This window comes from Pinus tabuliformis, chromosome 3_1 (assembly GCF_031772625.1).
Source record: "Pinus tabuliformis cultivar Carrire ecotype Pingquan chromosome 3_1, CPIR1, whole genome shotgun sequence".
Classification (NCBI taxonomy): Eukaryota; Viridiplantae; Streptophyta; class Pinopsida; order Pinales; family Pinaceae; genus Pinus; species Pinus tabuliformis.
This window is the reverse complement of record NC_142301.1, coordinates 629,013,118-629,034,263: the sequence shown is the minus strand read 5'-3', so window position 1 is coordinate 629,034,263 and position 21,146 is coordinate 629,013,118. Positions and strand designations below refer to the sequence as shown.

At 39.1% G+C, this 21,146-nt stretch overlaps 1 protein-coding gene across 2 annotated transcripts in view; it reads left to right on the top strand.

The window, feature by feature from the left end:
- The window catches only part of P5CR (pyrroline-5- carboxylate (P5C) reductase), a 232,997-nt gene that overhangs the window by 61,064 nt on the left and 150,787 nt on the right, over positions 1-21,146 (top strand). For both annotated transcript variants that reach the window (XM_089411683.1, XM_089411684.1), the window contains exon 4: positions 9,462-9,553. In XM_089411683.1, the coding sequence (XP_089267809.1) occupies positions 9,462-9,553 (92 nt within the window). The remainder of the gene's footprint in view (positions 1-9,461; positions 9,554-21,146) is intronic.

Below are 21,146 nucleotides of genomic sequence, written 5' to 3'. Positions count from 1 at the left end.
CAAATTAGAGACTAATCCAAGAATTTTGGTCCTCCTTCAGAAGTATTTTTGTGTTGGAAACAGAGAAAAAATGGAAGAAGTGTCAACTAGCATGGAATCTTTCACCACCGAAATTGACAAGAGAAAAAGGGGTCTTAAAAACCTAAGAGAAAATGCTCAAAAACATAATGAGATGATCCACAATGATGATCCCAAATGAATTCATCCCTCTTGTATTTATAGTTTTCCTAGAAGGGCCTCTTCTTCTTAATTGATTGAGTAAATTTTACTCGTAGCCCCAATTTTTGGGCTTATTTGCCTAACTAGCCCCAAACATGGGTATTTTGGGGTTTTCCCCTTTATTCAAGACTATAGCCTACGGGGATTGATAGGCTACTTCGTCTCTTAGGTAATTAATTTGCCGGGACATTACAAGGTCTCAGCAAAACAATCGTTAGATAAGCCCTAGGAATTTAACACAATAGGCTCTTGAGCTTCCTGCATTGGTCATTGGCTGGTCCAATCAAAGACTTCCCCTCATGCCAAGATCTGAATACCATATAATCTCTACACACTTAAGATGAAGTTATTAGATCAAAAGGGGCTAGATCACACAATAAACCCTCAAAATCTAGAGATACCTGCTGGATTAATCAAATTTAATGTCCTACTCACCCAATAACTAATGCAAGATACCTGTGCAAATAGTTAATCCAACCACTAGCTAATGACATAATAACTTGTGCAGTATTATTCAGTAGAGCATTAAGAACATGATCTAGAAAACATTACCACAAGAAACAAAAGAGGAACACCCTCGTGAATAAACCCCCAAAGACTTCTGATTTATTATTCCAAAAGAAAAATTACATCCAACAAAGCTTGACTCAGAGCTTGCTCAGGATTTTCTAATGAGTACATGATAGACTGAGGAGCAAAATAACTTCCTTATATAAAAAATGATAGCATCAAACCCATCCAAGTGGAAATAACGACTAGTTTCCTTGATCCATGGCTTGATTCTTATTAAATTAATTTGATCCCTTGATAATTGGTGCACAGATCTCCAAAATAATTTGATTTCCTTGATTGTTGTGTTGGATGGACCAAATTTCGACTTCTAGGTGGTTTTGGATCATTGGAGAATCTTCAAAAAATAGAATTGTTGTAATTCTCTCATTCAATCAACCATCTTGACCCAAAAATTCGATTTTCTTGAGAAAATATTCATTTTGGCCCCAACGAATTTTTGGATTGCGGCATTCTGCCTTGGAAATGAGTAAAAATAAAGGATGTAAGCCTCATATAAATAGAGGCTCCTCTTATTTAATTTTCATCATCACACATTTTACACTTTTCTGTTGTAAAAGAGTGCGAATTAGTCCTTTTTCACTACTTGGGCAAGATGTGACTTTTATATGGTGCGAATTCACTTGGAGATGGATCTTTGCGTGGAGATGTTTTCTTGGGTTTGAATGAAGTTTTTCTTTGGAGAATTTGTAAGTTTCATGCTTTATCTTCTATATTTTGCATATTGTATTTGTGACGTAGGGTTTCTATATTATGCCATGACTAAATGCTAAATCTATGTTGAAATCTTGCTCCCTCATAGTATGCAAAATTATTGTCTTTGAAACCTATAAGGAAATTCTGATTGTGCATTACTTATATTTAAGTTCTCCCGTTACAAGAAAAATAGTTAGGTTTTAAAAAGTGGATTCCCTAATCATCCCTCACTCCATCAAAACTGTTCTCATTAAATTTATCCCTAGAAGACTCCACTAAGACCATTTAGGATAAGGCACAAATCATAAATTGTGTTGATCATGTTGCCGCCCGAATTGTATTGGCACCGCGACAATGCCTAGGACGAGGGCTGTTACTTTGATCCCTGCCCACTCCGTTCTAGCTGTCTCCCAACAATAGGCTATGGGGGGCAGTCCCTATGGAATGTGGTGAAGTAAAACAAGTTGGAAACCAACTCGTCCGGGAGACAGGATGAGTGGCCTAGCCACTTGGTTGAATTTAAGCAAGGCTATTAATTCGATTAAATTTTAAAGTATGAGACCAGTGCCTTAATAGAGTCACAAATTCTTGCTTATAGTAAATTGGAACCAAATGACCGGATGGACACCCGCTGCTTGAGATGATTGACTAACCTAAATGATATGCAAACCCTATGACATATGTGTGATGTAGTGATCTTGGTTATTTTTAGTTATATGCCTAATCTAAATGTAACTTTCCCTTAACTATTTTGAAGTTGGGCTCCAAGTTAGGTTGTGGGAAGGAGGCCAATAGGAAGCAAGCTAGGGCCTGATTAATGATACCTTTTGTTGTGCTCCTATCACCCGATGCCTCCGACGCTGCAGAGACTGTGGCTCTGAGAACTGCAAGGTCACTGTGTTAACCACCTAAGAGTTGCCGAGTTCCCTCAAGCTAGATGAGTGAAAGTTATCTTGAGTTAAGATTGTGTAAGTTACTTAAGTACTTATTGTGAATTTATCTTAAAGCAAGAGTACTTAACGATATTAAGATACAATCTTAAACAAGATGCTAGTGTAAACTTCAACAATATTCCACAAGATGTTTAAACAATTAAGCCAACTTATCCACTTATCAATCAAGATGATAATCACAGTTAAACAAGATTATACGTGATCTTATTACTCGATGCCAATATTCCCAAGAGATTTAAGTGCTTTAAGTGAGTGTGAAATTTGATTTCTTATAGCATGGAAAATCATAAAATATACAAAATGTCAGTCACTTTCACAATGTAAATGCTAGGAACAAAATACGAAGACACTTAGGTACTTTTATGTTCCTATGATCCTTTGATGAGCAACAAGTGACTATTATGACAACAGTAAACAAATTATGACAACAATATGTAAATGTCAATCCAACAATGCCTATGCTTGCTAAAATATGTCCAATTGCCAGGTAACTTGATTAACTAAAAAATCAGATATAATAGCCCTCTTAAAATATATTCTTCAGTGAATTTTCAGATCTGAAATATTAATCACCTTAGTGAGTAACCACAGATCAACAAGTTAGTGATACCAAAATTAGATGACCAATATGCCCAAAAATAGTAAAATTGCACTAAAACTTTAAAAATTCAAATTTTTAGACTTTTAGAGAGTTTGATTCAGCAATTTTCATAACTGATATGTTTATTACAACATTGAAATAGTGACAGATCAACAAGGTAGTCAAGCCTAAGACAATGCCCAATATGTCTAAAAATAGCAAAAATTCATTGAAACTGATTTTTTTTTAGATTTTTGACCTTAATTAAGTGTGATTAAGAAATATTCAGATCTAAAAATTTCAGTTATGCAGTAAACTCCAACAAGCTTGAAAATTAGTTCTAGGCGAAATCCAAGATGCCCGAGTGGTCAAAACTCATGAAACTTTAGATCTTACAATTCTAAGTGATTTTGACCATTAAACATGTGATTTAGGGGTGAATTCTTATTGATTTAATTGTTGAAATAAAACAGAAGTAAAACTAGGGTTTACACGTCAAACCCTAGGCCCAAGGCCTTGAAGATCCCTTGGCCAAAATTTGTTGAAATTTTGGCATCAAGTTGCTGCTTGAAAAATAGAAATTTTGAGCTCCAAAACCTGCAAAATCACTAAATATTCAGTCCAAAACTTCAGATTTAGGGTTTTAGGGTAGATAGACCAAGAATAGGCAACGCTGGGCCAAGGAAGGCCAACATTTGGGGATAAAGGGGCTAGAATGATAGATTACGGCTTAAGGAGGCTGGATAAGGCCACAAAAGGTCAACGCCGAGGCTCAGAGAGGGGGACATTGGCAGAGGAGGAGGCTGCAAGGAGGACGCTGAGGGTTTCAGGGGTTGAAAGCCCACGATAAGCCTTCTAGGGCTGTAGTATAGCCTTCCAGAGGGAGGCTGAGGCCCAAAGAGGCCACGAATAGGCCCAAGAAGGCCTAAAAGGAACAATGCTGGGGCTAAGGATGGAGGATGAGGCCTCTTGGCCTCACGGCCTACCTCAGTGAGGCTGAAAAGGCTGACATAGGAGGAGAAAAGGTTGACACTGGGGCCTGAGAGGCTGACGCTGCCCATGGAGGGGCTAGATCTGGTCCCCGTGGGGAGGTTGAAAAGTAAAACCCTTGTCTCGATTTTTTTTTTCTTTCTCAGATCTGAATTTTGCTGAATAATCTTCAGTGAATGGCCTTGCAAAATTATCTAGAGACTAGATCTTACCCTCAAGGGCCTAGATCTAGCTCTTCCTTCACTTGATCCCTTGATCCAACCTGCAAAAAATAAAATTACAACACCCAAACCCAAAATATATACAAAATAAATCTAAAACCCCAACCCAAGTTAGCAAAATAATTTACAATATAAATTTACAAAATTATTTTACAAATTATACAAGGGTTTCAAATAGATTTTTGAGAGAATATTTTTTATAATGTTTTTTTTTCCTTTGAAGAATGACTATAAATGCTCCAGAAAATTTATGCTTACTATAGCCTTAGCGAAGATTTAATCCACTATATAAAAACTAGATCCAAGCAAAATGATCCTTGCCCACAGTCTGTGAACTTGGAGACCAAGGATTGAGTACCTGCAAACACTATGTATTATCTCAAAATAATCACATGAAGCACAACATAGGAAGCTCGTAGTCAATACATATCACAGATCAATGAACAAGAACACCTCGAGTTGCACCACAAAGTCTTTTATTATAGCTGAAAAAATAGTTCCCAGCGGGACAATAGTTTACAAAAATGCTTCAACAACAATATTCTAGCTAGAGATCAGGATGAATAGAGACTCAATTAACTTTCTATTTTATAGGTAAATCCTCCAAATGAGAAAATAACGGCTAGTTTCTTTGATCCTTGTCAAAATAATCTTGGCCGTTGACAAACATTTCTAGATCTTTTAATCTTGGCCCTCAATTTTTTTTTTTTGAGGAATTTTCGAATTTATCATTTAATTTCATTTTAATTAGCTCAAAATTAATATATTGAGCTAATTTCCTCAAAAAATTGGCTTTGACTTAACCACCAAGGTCCAAGGGTCCAATTTTTTTTGAAATATATTGTATTCCCTTGGTGGAGGACCTTTAAAAATTGACTCTTTTAAGACCCATGAATTTTTCCATCTGGAGAATTTGTTTTCCTAAGACAATTTAATTTTGACTCTATTAATTAATTTTCTGTCTTAGGATTTAATTTAATTTTGCCAGAAAAATTAATTAATTTACACTAGGGGATTTAGTTATTTTTCCAACCCTCTAGTACATATGATTTTTTATTTACAAGATTCAAAGATGGAATACACATTTGGCTTAGACCCTCAAGACACATAACCCATTTGCGACACAATATGATCTAGTAAACCAAGTGATTTGTAATAAAATAATTAAGCCAATTAGCTTAAATTATTCCTAAACCACTTTTACATCAGACTTGACTAAAAACACTATTACTCACCTAATAATTCAACAATAAATTTCACCTAGCTTTGGGGTTATTATCGTTCAAACTAGCAGGGGCCCTAGGAGGTGGTCCTAGAAGGGCAACTACTAAGTCAAGGGAAATAATGGAGAAATAACCCACTGTCACCTCAGCTAAAGCTCCCTGCTCTTTACGGACTTTTATTGATGGGAAGATACCTGCTCTTTATGGTTTGCTTGCTTGGGAAGCAAGGTGTAAGGCTCTCTAAGAAGGACCGAGGGAGTTTCAAGGGCTAGGTTTTGCAAATAAGCTTTGTAAAGGAGAGGCTTAGTCCTAAAACCCTTGTGAAAACTTGGTTTCCAAATAGTCTTTGTGAGATTATCTTCGAAAAGCTGTGGGACCACACAGGATCAAGTGGATCCAAAATTAGGTCAAGTAAGAGGAATTGGTCACTCAAGGAGGGGCTTGAACTAATTGTAGAAGAGAAGAGGATCAATGGAAAAATCTTCTTGGAATAGAATGTAATGTTCAAAATGAGGTCACTAGCCAAGGGAAACCTAGGGCAAGAAATGATCCTCGAGCTAGGGCTTGTGGTATCTCGAGATTACACTACCGGATTTGCTTGAAATTCAGAGGGCCTCTAGAGAAAACTCTAGCGCAGTTGTGGACGAAAAATCGAAGTGTGTGGATGCTAGATTCTGATATAATTGATGCCCAAGGTGACCTATGTATGCTAGGCCTAGAAAGAAAGAGAGAAAGGTGACAAAAATATGCTTTAAGGTGATCACCTATGGAGGATCAGTGCCTGATCCTTTGGGAGAAATGGAGTCAAGGAGATTCCAGTGCTTGGGATGATTTCACTTAGTCAAGGAGGCCTTTAGAAGAATTTCGCATGGCAATTAGGGCATGAGACAATTGCTTCAAGGTTTTATGATGAATTATCAAGATAAAATTTTAACAAAATATCTCTAAGAACATTCACTTATTCAAACATGGCCCATGACATGATGCAACGCTATAAAAAGACAAATTTCCACCATTTCACACAAGAAAAGCAACAAATTCCAGCCTAGTATAGCGAAATTCCCCAACAACATGCATGTGACATAAGAAAATGATAAAATAGTGTTAAAGTGCACTTATATGTGAGAAAAAGTATATCTGATCATCATCATATGCCAATATAGAAGCTCCAAGACGTAAATGAAGAGATCCAAACATCAAAATTCATCCATTCATCCAATTTCGTCCTCCAAAAGGAATAGCGAAAATCTCACAAGAGAGAATGAATCAACTCATCATCTATTTATACAATGTCTAATGAATTCGATTTAGCTAATTTGGGCCTAACTTAGCCCCTAGAATAAAATAATGTGCAAAATAATAATAACATTGGTGACAAGCCCACCAAATAGCTCAATAATACATGAATAAGCCTTTCAAGAGGGTCAAATGATCATCGAAGTGAGTCGTTGGGCCTTTGAGGAGGCCCGATGAAGTCCAAGGGGTGTCATGATGAAGAAGAGGACTACAAACATAGTGGACAAGGGGTTGGCCCCTTGTAATCCAATCAAGAACCTGTGGTGCTCCCAAGTGGGTGTGGGGGCACAAGGACATCCTCATGGGTCTCCAAATGAATCAAATCTGTCTGTAAACCATTTGTAAGTGCTGGAGTGATAACATAAACCACCCATCTGCAGCAGGAGATATCTTGGCGCAACTGCCAGGTGTATGGTGCAACTGTGGAGTCGGTTGGGCATGGTGGACTAGGTACATCATCCTCATCCAAAAGGTGGAACACGAGTAATCAATGAACATTGTTGGGGATCCATGAAGTGATATCTACTATGGCGGAGGTCCATGCCTCTTAACGCTCACCCTACAAGTGTTAATGTGGCCCTATGGAGGGCTAGGATCCTGCATAGGAAGACCAAGCCCTAAATGAAAACCTACCTGCAATCCTACATAAGATCCAATGCGTCCCCTTGCTCTCCAATACAACAAATCATTAGAATAATCAAGTAATAATGCTTACAAGTTATGGGATCAATGGGGCACTTCATGGTGGCATGCCCTTCCATAGTGGGCTTAGGCAAGTACCAGTGTCTCCAAGCTCAAAGGGGGTTAACCAAGGACCCTATTTGGTGGTTTCAACCTCTAAAGGGGGTGGAATGTCCATAGTACATCCTTTAAGAGATAGGTGGCAAATGATATGATGATGGAATGGAGTGGGGATCAAGGGAAACATCTAGACCACATGTCAAGGTACATTGGGTAGCTATAATAATGGAAGCCCACACCTAGGTATATGAGTGTAGGAGGGAGCAAATCGTGGTACATGAGTTACGCTAACCTTTGCTTTTCCACCCTTCTTCACATGCCTTTTGCCTTCGATTGATTTTTCTTTATAACTGATCGGGGCTCCAGAGGATGGAGATCTTGATGTGTAATATGTAGCAGTGGATACCCCCTTGAGGTGGGGCGGCTCATCGCCCACCGGGAGTTGGGACAATCATGGGTCCCTTAATGATGGAGGGGGCTCATCTAGGGCCCACAGGAACCAGGGTGATGGCCATGAATAAGGGGGAGAGCTCATGTTCAGCTTTTGCCCACGTGCTAAATTTGTATGTGTCAACCATCTTTTGCATTTTGTGGTACATTTCCTGTTGAGAGTGGCTAAATTATGGTTTTTACTTTCTTTTTAGCTGCATCAACCTTCGGGGCATTGTTTCAGGCCTGACCCAAGGTGTGGACAAGGGGAGGGGGAGGCTAACCCCATGTGGACCCGGATGGGAGAAGAGATGAACGGGTCTTGAGTGGAAAGGGAGCAATGTAGGTGGTATCGGGAAGCAGGACCACACAACCAAAATTGAGATTTCCCATGTAGTGTCAACCCTCAAGCTAATGGCCAGTAAAGGAGATCCCATGGGACTAGGATACAAGAGTAACCACGAAATCGGGCAATGGAGACAAGAATACAAACCTAACCCACTCTTTCCGCCGAATCCCCCCACCAATTCATGCCGAAGAGTTCCCATGATAAATAAGGAAAACTACTCAACTATACCAATGAAAAGTCATACCTTTGGGGTTGGAAGGCCCACCTTCAAACATGCATTCATAACAAATGGACAAGGGACCACATGGCTGGCATAGGTGGTAGAGAAAATAGCACATCGATCTATCTAGGGGCTACAAGGGGCTGCTGGCTGCTGGCTGAGGGCTACCTAAGAGAAAATATTTCTCATATATATACTACCCATCCATCCATTGTGATGAAATTTACAAATGATACATCATGCTATATGAGTGTAACAACCTCTTTTAAGAACTTTTCAATTATCAAACACCTGTTTGTCCTATTATCAACTTCAATTGTAGGAATACATATTAAAAATACACTACATCCCCATTCAAAAAATCTTGTGAAATTGTTCCCAGAATCGAAGCTAGAAAAGCTAACCAGCATATTAATATTAAAAGCAGGATGGTTTGAACCAACTTGACCCAAAAGTGGCAAAGCTCCCTCTTAATCTGTTGTGAATTACAACTTTAATTACTCTCTTTCTCTGCTGGTAGAATGGTCTTTGGAAACATTCAAAAAAAATTCTAGGGGCTTTTCCATGTGGTCATGGTCACACCGGTGGAAGCTTGAAATCCTGGCTATGTGAATTTGCAAACTGCTTACAAGGATGTACTATCCTTTATGGTAACTCTCTGTTAATCTTTAGCCGTCAACTATCCATCAGAAGTTTCCTCACCAATAATATGTCCTTTCTTGTCTTCCATGATTGTTGATTGGTCATTCATGATTGTTACAACATTGCAAAATTTTGATGTGTTTGCATTATTTTTATGAAGGGCATTGTGGCTTCCATAATGCATCTCTCAAGATTTAGCAGTAAATAAGAAAATAACCTGTTAATTGTAGGTTGGTGAGATGTTTACCTGGAAGAAGCCCTTGCTTATTTAATGTCAGAAGCAGTATTAGCTATATATGGATGTCTTACAAGTAATGTGTTGCACTTGGCAGTTAAAGAAGCTCTTATAGACTTGAAGCCTATACTCTCGGATGACAAGTTGCTGGTGTCGATTGCAGCAGGTGTCAAGCTAAAAGATTTGGAGGTTGGTATTGTGATCTGTTATATCTGTTTTAGCATACCATTATGCTGTCATTCTAAAATTCTACATGGCAGTTTTTTTCAAGTATATTTTTCTGTGCTCAATGGGACCAAACTCTAACAAAGTAGGCAACTATTTTTCTAAAGATTCATGTTGAACTCAAATTTATTACTGTAATCTCATTTCTGATATCTGCTGTCTTTGTTCCAATTGGAACATGCAGGAACAGTGAAAGTGACGGGTTAAGTTATAAATTAAGAGTCATTGGATGTGGTTTTCAAAGAAAGGGGCAAAATATTGTCCACAATTGACCAAAAGCACCGTGTAACCAAGAATTTATGTAATGTAAATAGTAAATACTTTAATAGAGTGACTAAGGCATCTTGAAATAAATCAATAGAACATACCCACCTCTTATGCTTAAACATACCCATATAGTTAATAAGGATTGGGTCATAATCCCAAGGCCACTTTTCTACGACATCTTTCAAATTGCAACAGGCAAGAACAGTCAACTATTTTTAAGAATGCTGAATCTAACGTTCTTAAGTTCTTTAAGATGTATTTGGAAAAATCCATATACAGAATGCCCTGATTTAGGTCAACATATTTCATTGCCATTATTGGACTGCTGTCCTATACAGGATAAGTTGTTATTTGAATAATCATCCCACTAAGGTGAAGCCTTCCGGTATATTTCTAAAATAATTGAAATCATTAGACTTCACCCACATTAGAGGAATGGATGAATAGAAGAAAATATCAAACTCAAATATGGAATTTACTTTCTTTTCTGATTCTTGTAAATATTACTTGGATGAAAGCCCGTTTTGTCAATAAACAGGACAATCCATCGGTGGTGTCATGGTATGTGTCATCTATTTTAGTTTCAGACTGTTGTAGTGATTCATTCTTTGAGAATGCACCATCGCTTTTGTTTTGAGACTGACATGGTGACATACATAAACTTAGGTGTAAAGTCCCTCTCTCAATTAATGTAGTGACATCTTGGTGATTCTATATGTGGGAACTCAGCTATCTCATTACAACCATACACACAGGCTATGTAACACGGATGTGAATACTCGGACCAAGGGTATGGTGAACCAGGTATTGGTAGAATACCCCGTACCTGGTGCATTGTCAGGTACATACCCCTGCACTGTCACCATCCAGGTACATTCCCATACAACCTGACACAAATTGGGGGACATACCTTGATTTGGGTAGCTGTACTGTCGAAGTGGATACATAAATGCAGATCCCCCATATGAAAATGGTATTTTTTGGGAAAACAATAATGCAAACAAAAGGAAAAGGTGGGCCCTAGCTTGGAAACCCTAATCTATCGTTGGGTGTTGATTTTGTAGCCTCAAAAGGTCTTTTACTTTGTCCTGGTGTCTTAGCATGTAGAAGATATTTGATTGCCTCTTTAGGTGCTTGCTTGGTGGAGTAATTGATTTTATGATTTCTTTCCCAAGGTTAACTCAGGAGAATTACAATAACCAATTTAATTAATTATTGTGGACTATTAAGACAAATTTCTAAGTATAAATAATAAAATTATTTAAGTGACTTAGATATAATCTCAACCATTTATTTCAAGTGAGGCCTTGGATTTAATCCTAGCCATTGATCACTTAGGAGATTGGGGTTAGGGATTTTGGTTAAATGGAATTATAAAATAAGCCTTAGGGAGAGGTGAAGATACATCATTGTTGAGAAAGTGATTTTCTCAAGAGCAAGAGGCTCGATTAGACTGAAGAGAAGTCAGAAGAACTGCAGTTGGGAATTTCGGGAGAAGATTTCAAGGAAGCCGAAGCCAGGAGATAAAGAGACCGAGTCAGTTGAAGAGGAGGGCCGAATTACTGGAGGAGGGCCAAATTATCGGAGGGCCGAAATATCTAGAGGCTCGAATTACTGGTGAGGGAGGCTGAATTTTCTAGAGGTCGAGTTTCTTCAGCAGTGCCAATTTCCAGGGGCTGATTTCCTTGAGGTCAATTCTTCGCAATCGGGGCCGAGTTCCTGGTTCCCAACAGTTGTATTTTTCTGTGTATTCTCTGTGGGTCTAGGCCCAAATTTGCTTGAGAATTTAATATGAAGGAAGATTGTGTTGGGCACAAATTCACGCTGTTTTAGTGTGTTTGATTTCCTTATTTTACTTACACTGCATTTTATTTTCTGAGTTAATATACCGATGTGTTTATTTTGTCAACAATTTCAGAAATATTTGAGATAAATATTTTTTGGATTTTTAATAGAATTGTTCTAAATCAGGTCTGGTATAAAAGAATTAACATTGGGTAGGCCCAAGAAAAAATCTATACAGTCATTTGAGACTATATTCAAGTTTTTACATTAACTTAGTTCAAGTAAATATGAATATTAACTTAAATTTTTAACATGAAAAGCTAAACTGGGAGCCCCATTTTTGGATGTTTGGTAATGGATTCAGACCCATACGACCTCACACGGAGAAAGTAGAAATTGGTGTGTTCTCCAATTCTCAACATAACAACCTTTTAGCATTGGCATTTGAGCAGTTTGTGAAACAGAGGAGTGCATTTTTTCTCACCTACACCCTTGAGTTGAGCATTCTAGTATCGTGAGACTGAAGCATAGGAATTTCCCTCTAGTAAAAGATGAATCAAGAGAATGAATAGGGTACATGAGTTGGTAATGAGATAAGCCTCTTCATTACTTAACAAGGTTCATCTTAACTGGTACATTCTCTGGGTTGGGCTGAGCTATTATATTTATGCAGTTTTTTCAGATTGGTCATATGATTTTATATTTGACTCTTTGAGCCTAGTACTCATTGTACAAGGTTCAACATTCTGACTTTTATCACATTGATGGAGATTCATAGCTAGTACCTTTGAGATTTGTATCTAGTACCATGGGACATCAAATAAAACATGCTAAAATGAAACTGTACCATGCTAAAATGAAACTGTACCATCCATAAGTGTATCTGTCAATCTTAGAGGTGAATGTGGAGCATCTGATATACCATAGCTAAGATAGCACAATAAGATGTCTAAAGGAGAGACTGAGAGAATTGCTTGAGTCTAGAGGGTGCCATCTAAGGCGGTCACCCCTTAGGGGATAACATGGTCTCTAAGAGATCCACCTTCAAAAGCTTGGGTTAAGGGTGATATATGCTCAAGAAAATCAGTTCTTTAAATATCCACCAACTAACTAGAGTGGACAAGTGAAACAATGCATACAATAATAGTGGCCATGTGACATGTACAAATCTCAATCAAGATGAGATGAAAGAAAGACACACCTCAAAATAGGTGGAAGACCTTGTCAAATTCTTCAACATCCTCCTAGATCTTCAAGACAAATTGCTCCATTCGCTGACTTCACAAAGGACGTGCCAACAAACTCCTCAAAATAGTATGTTTGGTCTTCAAGGTAGATGTCCCATCAAAGATGCAAGAACATGTGTGTAATGACCGAGTAAACCATATCAAAGAATGCATGTGTGGCTCTTAAAGGTGGTGCGTCCCAGGCAAGAAAGAATCATCAACATGGTTTCCAATGTGTAACCACTGTAAACATGTGCCAATGATTATGTTCCCCAATGTCAGGTGTCAAACTATTAACATTGTTAAAATTGGGTAGCTTCGGGATGAGTTTCCATTGGGAAACCCTACTGCCCCAAAGGAAAGGCCATCATACTCCAAAGATAATTTATAATGGTCAAAAGGAGAATTCAAATTAAACATTATTATTAATGTGTGGGAAAGAAATTATTTAAGGGGAATATATTTAGAGTGAAATTCGAATTCCCTCCATGAAATTTAAAACTTGGTCTCACAAAATGGGGCCCCATCGATTTGTATACAAAGAGGAACTATGTGGCTCGTTTGAATACATCTCACATACTCATATCATTTGAGGTTCACAATTATTATATAATGGTTCACATTTCTTTTGGCTTGCATAGGTTCGCACTATTCTCTGTGACTTGGCATTTACAAGCTTACTTGGCATCACACTATACATTGGCTTCAGGTGCCTTGCATATACTTGTGGCATAAAAGTTATCTCTACTGCATCTCTCATTGTCTAGTGGCATCATCACCCATTGCACAATGGCATCGCATCTTCTTGTAGCATGCATTATTATGCGGCTTAGTTTGTTGATACTCACACATAGACAAAGGCTTGGTTCTAACTCCTACAATGGCTCGTTATCTTGATGACATTGCATCTGTAATTACAATGATTTGTTCTCTTGGTGACAACATATTCAAATGTGGCAATGTTAATTATATTGGCTAGTTATAGTGGTGGCAATGCGTCAATTTGTGGTTTGCATTTCTAAATACAGTGGATCTAAATGCTTCAGTGCTTGCTAAGATTGCTATGACTTCCTGTCTTGCGTAGTGCTTGCTTTTGGTTTCTATGTCTTCTCTCGCTAGCTACAGGCTCGCTCTTGGCCTCACTATGCTTGCTACGTCTTCTAGTAGCATCGACTTCGTTCTAAGGTTATATTGGTGACTCTGTGATGCGAATGGTATGTGTTACGCTTGCCGCCTACACCTACCAGTTAATGATAAAAGCCTTTAACCCCACAAGGTGTGGTTGGTGGCAAGAACTAAGAGATGGGGCTATCACCTATTCCCAACTCTCTGTCTAAGCTATCTCCTAGGTTAGCTAAGGGGGTGGTCCCTAATGAAAGGTTATATGATATGAGTCTCTAGGAGATTAAGTTAAGGTTAATTTGGATTATTTGTCAAAAATAACTTGTTTCCAAGAATTAAGCAAGCATATGAATAAATAAGCCAATTTCAGTGATAAATTCAAACCGTAGACCAATGCCTTCAAGTAAATAACAATAGCTTGCTAAAAAATGAAATTAAGATACAATGATAGACAATCCTGCAAAATCAAATGTTAGACCAAGATAAGCATGTAAACATCAATTGCAACTATAAAGGAAAAAGTACTTGGAAGTAAATGCCCAAATGACAAGATAATGACATCAATTACTCATGAGCTTAAATGATCGTCAAAGCAACAAATATATGAAATAACTTTGAAATAGAGTTGCACCAATGAAGGAATTTCCAAGTACAAGAAAGGTTAATGTTGCAAAAGTAAAAGAATTCACAATACCTGCATGATAAATGCCTCTTGAAATAAAGTGATATAAACAAGACTCAAGTAAATCCAAGATAGCATAAGTAGGAAAATTGCATTGCAAGTAAAGTAAAGATGTGATGTAGATGTGCTCTTGGTTTATTTTATTAGTTGCGTTCAAAAGCAAAGCATCAATTGAACTCCTATCCCCAGACTTCACCCTTGCCCGGAAATTCAGATCGCACAATGAAGAGTCAATAGGGGTGGAGGGTCTCTAAAGTCTATACAACCAACTTATGTTGGAGGTCAATTTTAGTGATGCTTGATGCATGTAAAATTCCCAATGTAGATTGCAATGCTTGAAGCGAATGAAATAAGATTGATGCCCACAATTTCTTTGCCAAATGAAACTTTAACTTGAGAAAATGAAAGATAATTAACTTGACATAAAAGTAAACAATTTCTTTGGAAAATAAACTTGCCCAATACACAATGCCTCAATATTCAAGATAGAAAAATGTAGGATAATAATGAGGCATAAGTGATTATTAAACACGTGCCAAGCTAAATATATCAAAGTTTGCTAGAAATAAGAAAGTTGCTTGCATGAGAGTAAATTGCTTTGAAATAAAAATGTGAACTTGTAGTGCGTAGCAACAAAGATAAATGGTGCAAGCTTGTAGCAAACTTTAAGAAAGGAAATGCGATTTGTGCTACTTTCCAATTAGAGCATGCATGTTATGTGAAAATGAAAGAAATGGAAATGTTAACCAATCAATCCACCCACAAGCCTTTTCCCCTAAATGGAGAAATAAGATGCCATGGGTAAAACTCACGCTCCCACCACAAAAACATAATTTTTTATTATTATGGTGTTACAATGAGGTTAGAACCTCTTAGAGGGCTTCCCAAGGAATAATGGAAAGATACAATATAAGATCTTGCAATAACACAAAATTCCCTTCAAACTATGGGAGCCTCAAGAGATGAAATGATTCTACAACTTGAGAGAGTAAGCTCCTAAAAGGGCACACGACCTAGCCTCCTTGATAGGTCCTCCAAATGCCCACGACCTCCTTGAAAAGAAGCTTGAATGCTTGAGGGAAACTACAAGAAGGATGTTAGGGTTTCAAAGCTAAGACATGGTTAGTGTGCAAAAAGAGAGCATGCAAATAAGTGAGTATACTATAAAATAATGTACAAAAGACTAAATCAAATGATGGGAAATGATCCCATCACTTGACTAGCTTGTGAAAATCTCTTAACTAGCTAGATAATGAAATGAAAGCACAAGATCAAAAGATAATAATTTTTTTGAGATTTTAAACTTATGCACAAACTATGTCAAAAGGAGGACCTTGCAAAACAAGCACTTCGAAAGATTAGGCTTACGAGATACAAATAACGATGAGAGCTCCTTGAAAACAATGCCAAGAGTGGGTTGGTCTCTTGAAGACTTCCCCTCGCGCTTGCTAGTTGATCCAAAAATGGTCCTCTGCAAAACTTCCAACACACATTAGCTCATATGGATTAATCAATAAACAATGGTAAGATAACTCTAGAAATTTGTATGAAAATGACTAGAGATTGTCTACACCTAGAGCATATTCATAAACCAATTGTAAATGCAAGATAGCTATACATCTACAATTCTATGAAATCATATGAGAAATGAAATACATTAAAGCACAGGTAGAGAAGATCATACCATCAAAGAACCAAGCACATGCTCCAATGGAATAACAGTCATGAATGAACCCCAAAGTCTTTTTATTCGTATGAAGAACAAGTGTACATAGAAGCAGAGCTTCCCCAAGCACAATAGCTCATTGTAAAAGATACAATATGAGAGCTCAAGGCTCTATTATATAGAAGAATGGGTGGAGATACCAGTGAAGAGCCAAGTACCAAGTGTGATGATGATGGTCCCAAAGCTCCTTCATGCAATTCGAATTCCCCAGAGAGACCCACACAATCCTTGAGAGGCCAACTCGTTGTTGAAGAGGGACAAGTGTATATTTGAGTGTAGTGGTAGGGGTGTTGATTTCTGGTAGCATCGGATGTGCTCTAAGCCTGCAGGGAGGCTAGGACACATATATTCCAGAATACCCAGAAATTGTTTTGGGAAATTCCACCCGGAGACAGTTTTATTAAAATAATTAATTATTTTTAATGGATGCCTAAGTCTAAACTTAGGAAATTAAAATAATTAAAGGGTATTAATAAAACTGGGTGTGAAGCTTCTAGAAGATGGAGATCGAGTCAATATGATCTGAGCCATTGATTAAAATTTAATCTAGGCCGTTGATTGATCAACGAGAGGATTATAAGAAGAGGCTTGATGGGCATTTGGAGAACACATCGAGTGGGATTAAGAGATCGATTTCTCAAGAGAGCAGCGCAGAGCAGCTAGAGAGATCATCGAGGAGATTCTTGCAGTGAGGGGCAGGGATAGTTTTCTGGAGGAAGTTTTTCTGATCCGGAGAGTGCAAGGAAGAGAGGGCAGAGAGTAGTTCGGGGAGGCAGCGCAGTGCCACACAGAGGTAGCACAGAGCTATGCTGTGGAAGCACAGAGTTACGCTGTGGTAGTGCAGAGCTTCAAAGGGAGTCTGTATTTCTGCTGGGGAACAATCAGGATCTAGTGCCGGAGCTGGGGCGTGAGATCGGGAGGCCAGAGGGCCGAAGTTTCTAGCTAGCAGGGGATCAAGAAAAGGTGCAACCCAGTCCCAACAACGGTGATGCAATAGCTGCGTAGGTGCGATGCAGTGTTGTGCAGAGGTTCATCTCCAGTGCAGATCAGTGCCGAATTTTCTAGTGACAGGGTGAGATCATCTCACTATCTTTTGTCTAGTTAGATCTCTGTATAGGATTGCTAATTTGGGAATCCGAAGAATTGCATTCAGAAACTACTGCATAATAATACAAACCCTCCGCTGCTGCATCGGTTTTCCTGCATTGGGTTTCTTCAGGGACATTTGTCCAAAAACAACGGTGTCACTTCTGTGTGTGTTATTTCTTCTTGCTCAGTTCTTGTTTCCACATATAATTTAATTAGTGAAGGTTGTAGTCATATTTACTTCGATATCTATAGTGTAACACAATAAATAACTTGCATGAATTAACAAGTAGGAGAAGTAACATCAGTTTACTGTAATAGGGGATTTGGGTCACCAGATTTTCACATGGTATCATAGTGCAGGTGAACCAAGAGAGCAGACCAGAAGAGCCCAACGTTGAAGAGAGAGAGGGAGATTGAAGTGTTGCGTAGGCAGTAGATCGAATCCTTGGAGGGATTGCACAGTCCAAGCCAGGAGGGCAAGATTCTCGAGGAAAATATCTCTCTGAGTGAGTTGACAGAGATGTAAGATTTCTAGTTCATTATTTGTCAGTGGCAGAGGGAGTAGCGAAGCAACAGATCCAAGTTGAGCAGTCTTCAGGTGAGATGCAGTTTTTGGCACCAATTGCTGGGACAGAAAAATGTCAGAAGAAGGAAGAAGACACATTTTGAGGGAATTTCTTCCTCAGTGAATTCCGAGCCAAGGAATTCTATTTCTCAGTTGCTGAGCAACAGTAGTGAGGAGCAGATCTACTAACTTCAGCAGGGAGTGTGTAGGCCAACTTAGCAGCTGTGCAAAGGAGAGAGAGAGTAGTTTGACTTTTTGTTAGCAGAGATGGTAGTTAATGCGCTGAGAGATCAAGATAGAATTGATGGAGCATCTAACTATGTGATCTGGAAGGCTAGGATCTCTCGTCTTCTAGATGAGCATGATCTCAAAGTCTATGTCGACAATGTGGTAGTTGAACCTGCCAATGTAGATCCGCTCAAGAAGTATAAGGTTGAGATGGTGAAGGCCAAACAATTGATGCTCGACGGAGTGAGGGATTACATTGTATGTCACATTGTTTGCAAAGGGATGACTAAAAAGATGTGGGATGCCTTGGTTACATTGTATCAAGGATCTTCCGAGCAGCGGGAAATGTACTTGGAGGAGAAAATGAGATCTACGAGGATGTAGAAGGGGGAACGCATTGATCCGTTCCTATTGAACCTTCAGGAAGTGCGAGACCAGTTGGTAGCTGTAGTGTCGTCACCTCAGCCTACAAAGATGGTGAGGTTGTTCCTGGATTCAGTCTCAGAAGAATGGCAAGTATTTGTCCAAAATATCCTGGGCAGAGAGAAATTGCTGGATTGGGAAGGGATGTGGGCCGCTCTTCAACAGGAAGAGATGAGGCGAGACTTAGTCAAGTGCAAACTTGATGGCAGCAGCAGCAGTGGGACGAAGCCCAAGGAGGAGGAGAATGCAACCCTTGCATCAAAGGGGCAACAGGAGCAGCGGAGGCAGAAGAAGGACGTCTCAAAGATCAAATGTTTCCGGTGTGGTGAATTTGGTCACTACGCTACACAGTGTCCTCTCAAGAAGAAGGACAAGGTTGAGAAACATGATCTGCCGGCTGCAACAACAACGATCGAGGAGGAGTTTGCCATGATTGCCTAGATACCTCCAAGGGAATGGTGGGGTGATCTAGTATTGTAGTTCGAAAGAACCACAGATGGGGCAGGATCCTTGAGGAGTCCACCTCTTGGATCAAAACCTTGCTATGGGAGCCCATAGTCAACAGTAGCAGGATGGACCAGTGTCAGGTGGTGTAGTGAGGTGCTAGAGTGACATATGTAGTGGCTAGTAGCAGTGAGATACTGAGCAACACAGAGCTAGTGTTGGCAATAGTGCAGTTGGCACAAAGCAGAGTCAACAACAACGTAGAGACTTCAGTGACAGTGCAGAGGCTAGCAACAGTCAGAACTCGGACAACAGATGCATCGTACTGAACACAGTTGGTTCAGTATTTTGGATGTTTTTCCATTACAGTTGTTGCAAAAGGCGACAACAATAGTTGGAGCAGAGTTGCAGTGCAGATGCAATTGGCAACAACATGAAGAGTCAGCAACAACACGAATGTAACATTTGCGCAACAGTTGGTGGGCAGTGATGTCAGACATCAGCAGTGCAGAGAGAGATGTTACAGAGTCAGGGTGATGCTTCAGCGGGTCGCATTACTGGAGGGCATTCCTCTCTAAGAGGGAGGGTTGATTTCTGGTAGCACGGATGTGCTCTAAGCCTCAAAATTTGCAGGGAGGTCTGGACACATGTATTCCAAAATACCCAAGAATCGTTTTGGGAAATTCCACCCGGAGACAGTTTTATTAAAATAATTAATTATTTTTAATGGATGCCTAAGTCTAAACGTAGGAAATTAAAATAATTAAAGGGTATTAATAATACTGGGTGTGAAGCTTCTAGAAGAAGATGAAGATCGAGTCAATATGATCTGAGCCATTGATTAGAATTTAATTTGGGTTGTTGATTGATCAACGAGAGGATTATAAGAAGAGGCTTGATGGGCATTTGGAAAACACATCGAGTAGGATCAAGAGATCGATTTCTCAAGAGAGCAGTGCAGAGTAGTCGGAGAGATCATCGAGGAGATTCTTGCAGTGAGGGGCAGGGAGGGTTTTCTAGAGGAAGTTTTTTTTATCTAGAGAGTGCAAGGAAGAGAGGGCAGAGAGTAGTCCGGGGAGGCAGCTCAGTGTCATACAGAGGCAATATAGTGCCACGCAAAGGTAGTGCAGAGCTACGTTGTGGCAGCGCAGAGCTTCAAAGGGAGTCTGTATTTCTGCTGGGGAATAGTCGGGATCTAGTGCTGGAGTCGAGGTGTGAGACCGGGAGGCCAGAGAGACGAAGTTTCCAGCTAGCAGGGGATCAAGAAAAGGTGCAATGCAGTCCCAACAACAGTGACACAGAGCAGTGTTAGATTTTCCAGTGATAGGGTGAGATCATCTCACTATCTTTTGTCCTGTTAGATCTCTGTATAGGATTGCCAATTTGGGCATTCGAAGAATTGTATTCAGAAACTACTACATAATAATAGAAAGCCTCAACTGGTGCACCGGTTTTCCCGCATTGGGTTTTTCCAGGGACATTTGTCCAAAAACAACGGTGTCACTTGTGTGTGTGTTATTTCTTCTTGCTCAGTTCTTGTTTCCGCATATAATTTAATTCGTGAAGGCTGCGGTCATATTTACTTTGATATTTATAGTGTAACACAGTAAATAACTTGCATGAATTAACAAGTAGGAGAAGTAATATCAGTTTGTTGCAGTAGGGGATTTGGGTCACCATATTTTCACAAGGGGACCACTCTCCACTCATCTCCAGTGAAAATCCAAGTCCAAAGCCCACAAAAAAAATTGACTCATCATGAAAATTCGAAATTCTTTCATTAAATGCATTTTTCCCTTTGGGAAACTCGTGGTCCCCTCCATGGAATTTGATTTCTTTAGAGCACATGTATTTTCCTTGAATCTAGGAGTCCACATCACCTTGGAACTTCACTTTAACTCATCAATGATTTTCCACCTCATTTAGCATGTGTGGATATTTATTTTTCTCCATTTATTTAATTGTTGGCTTAATTTATTGCCACTTTTTCCACTAAACTT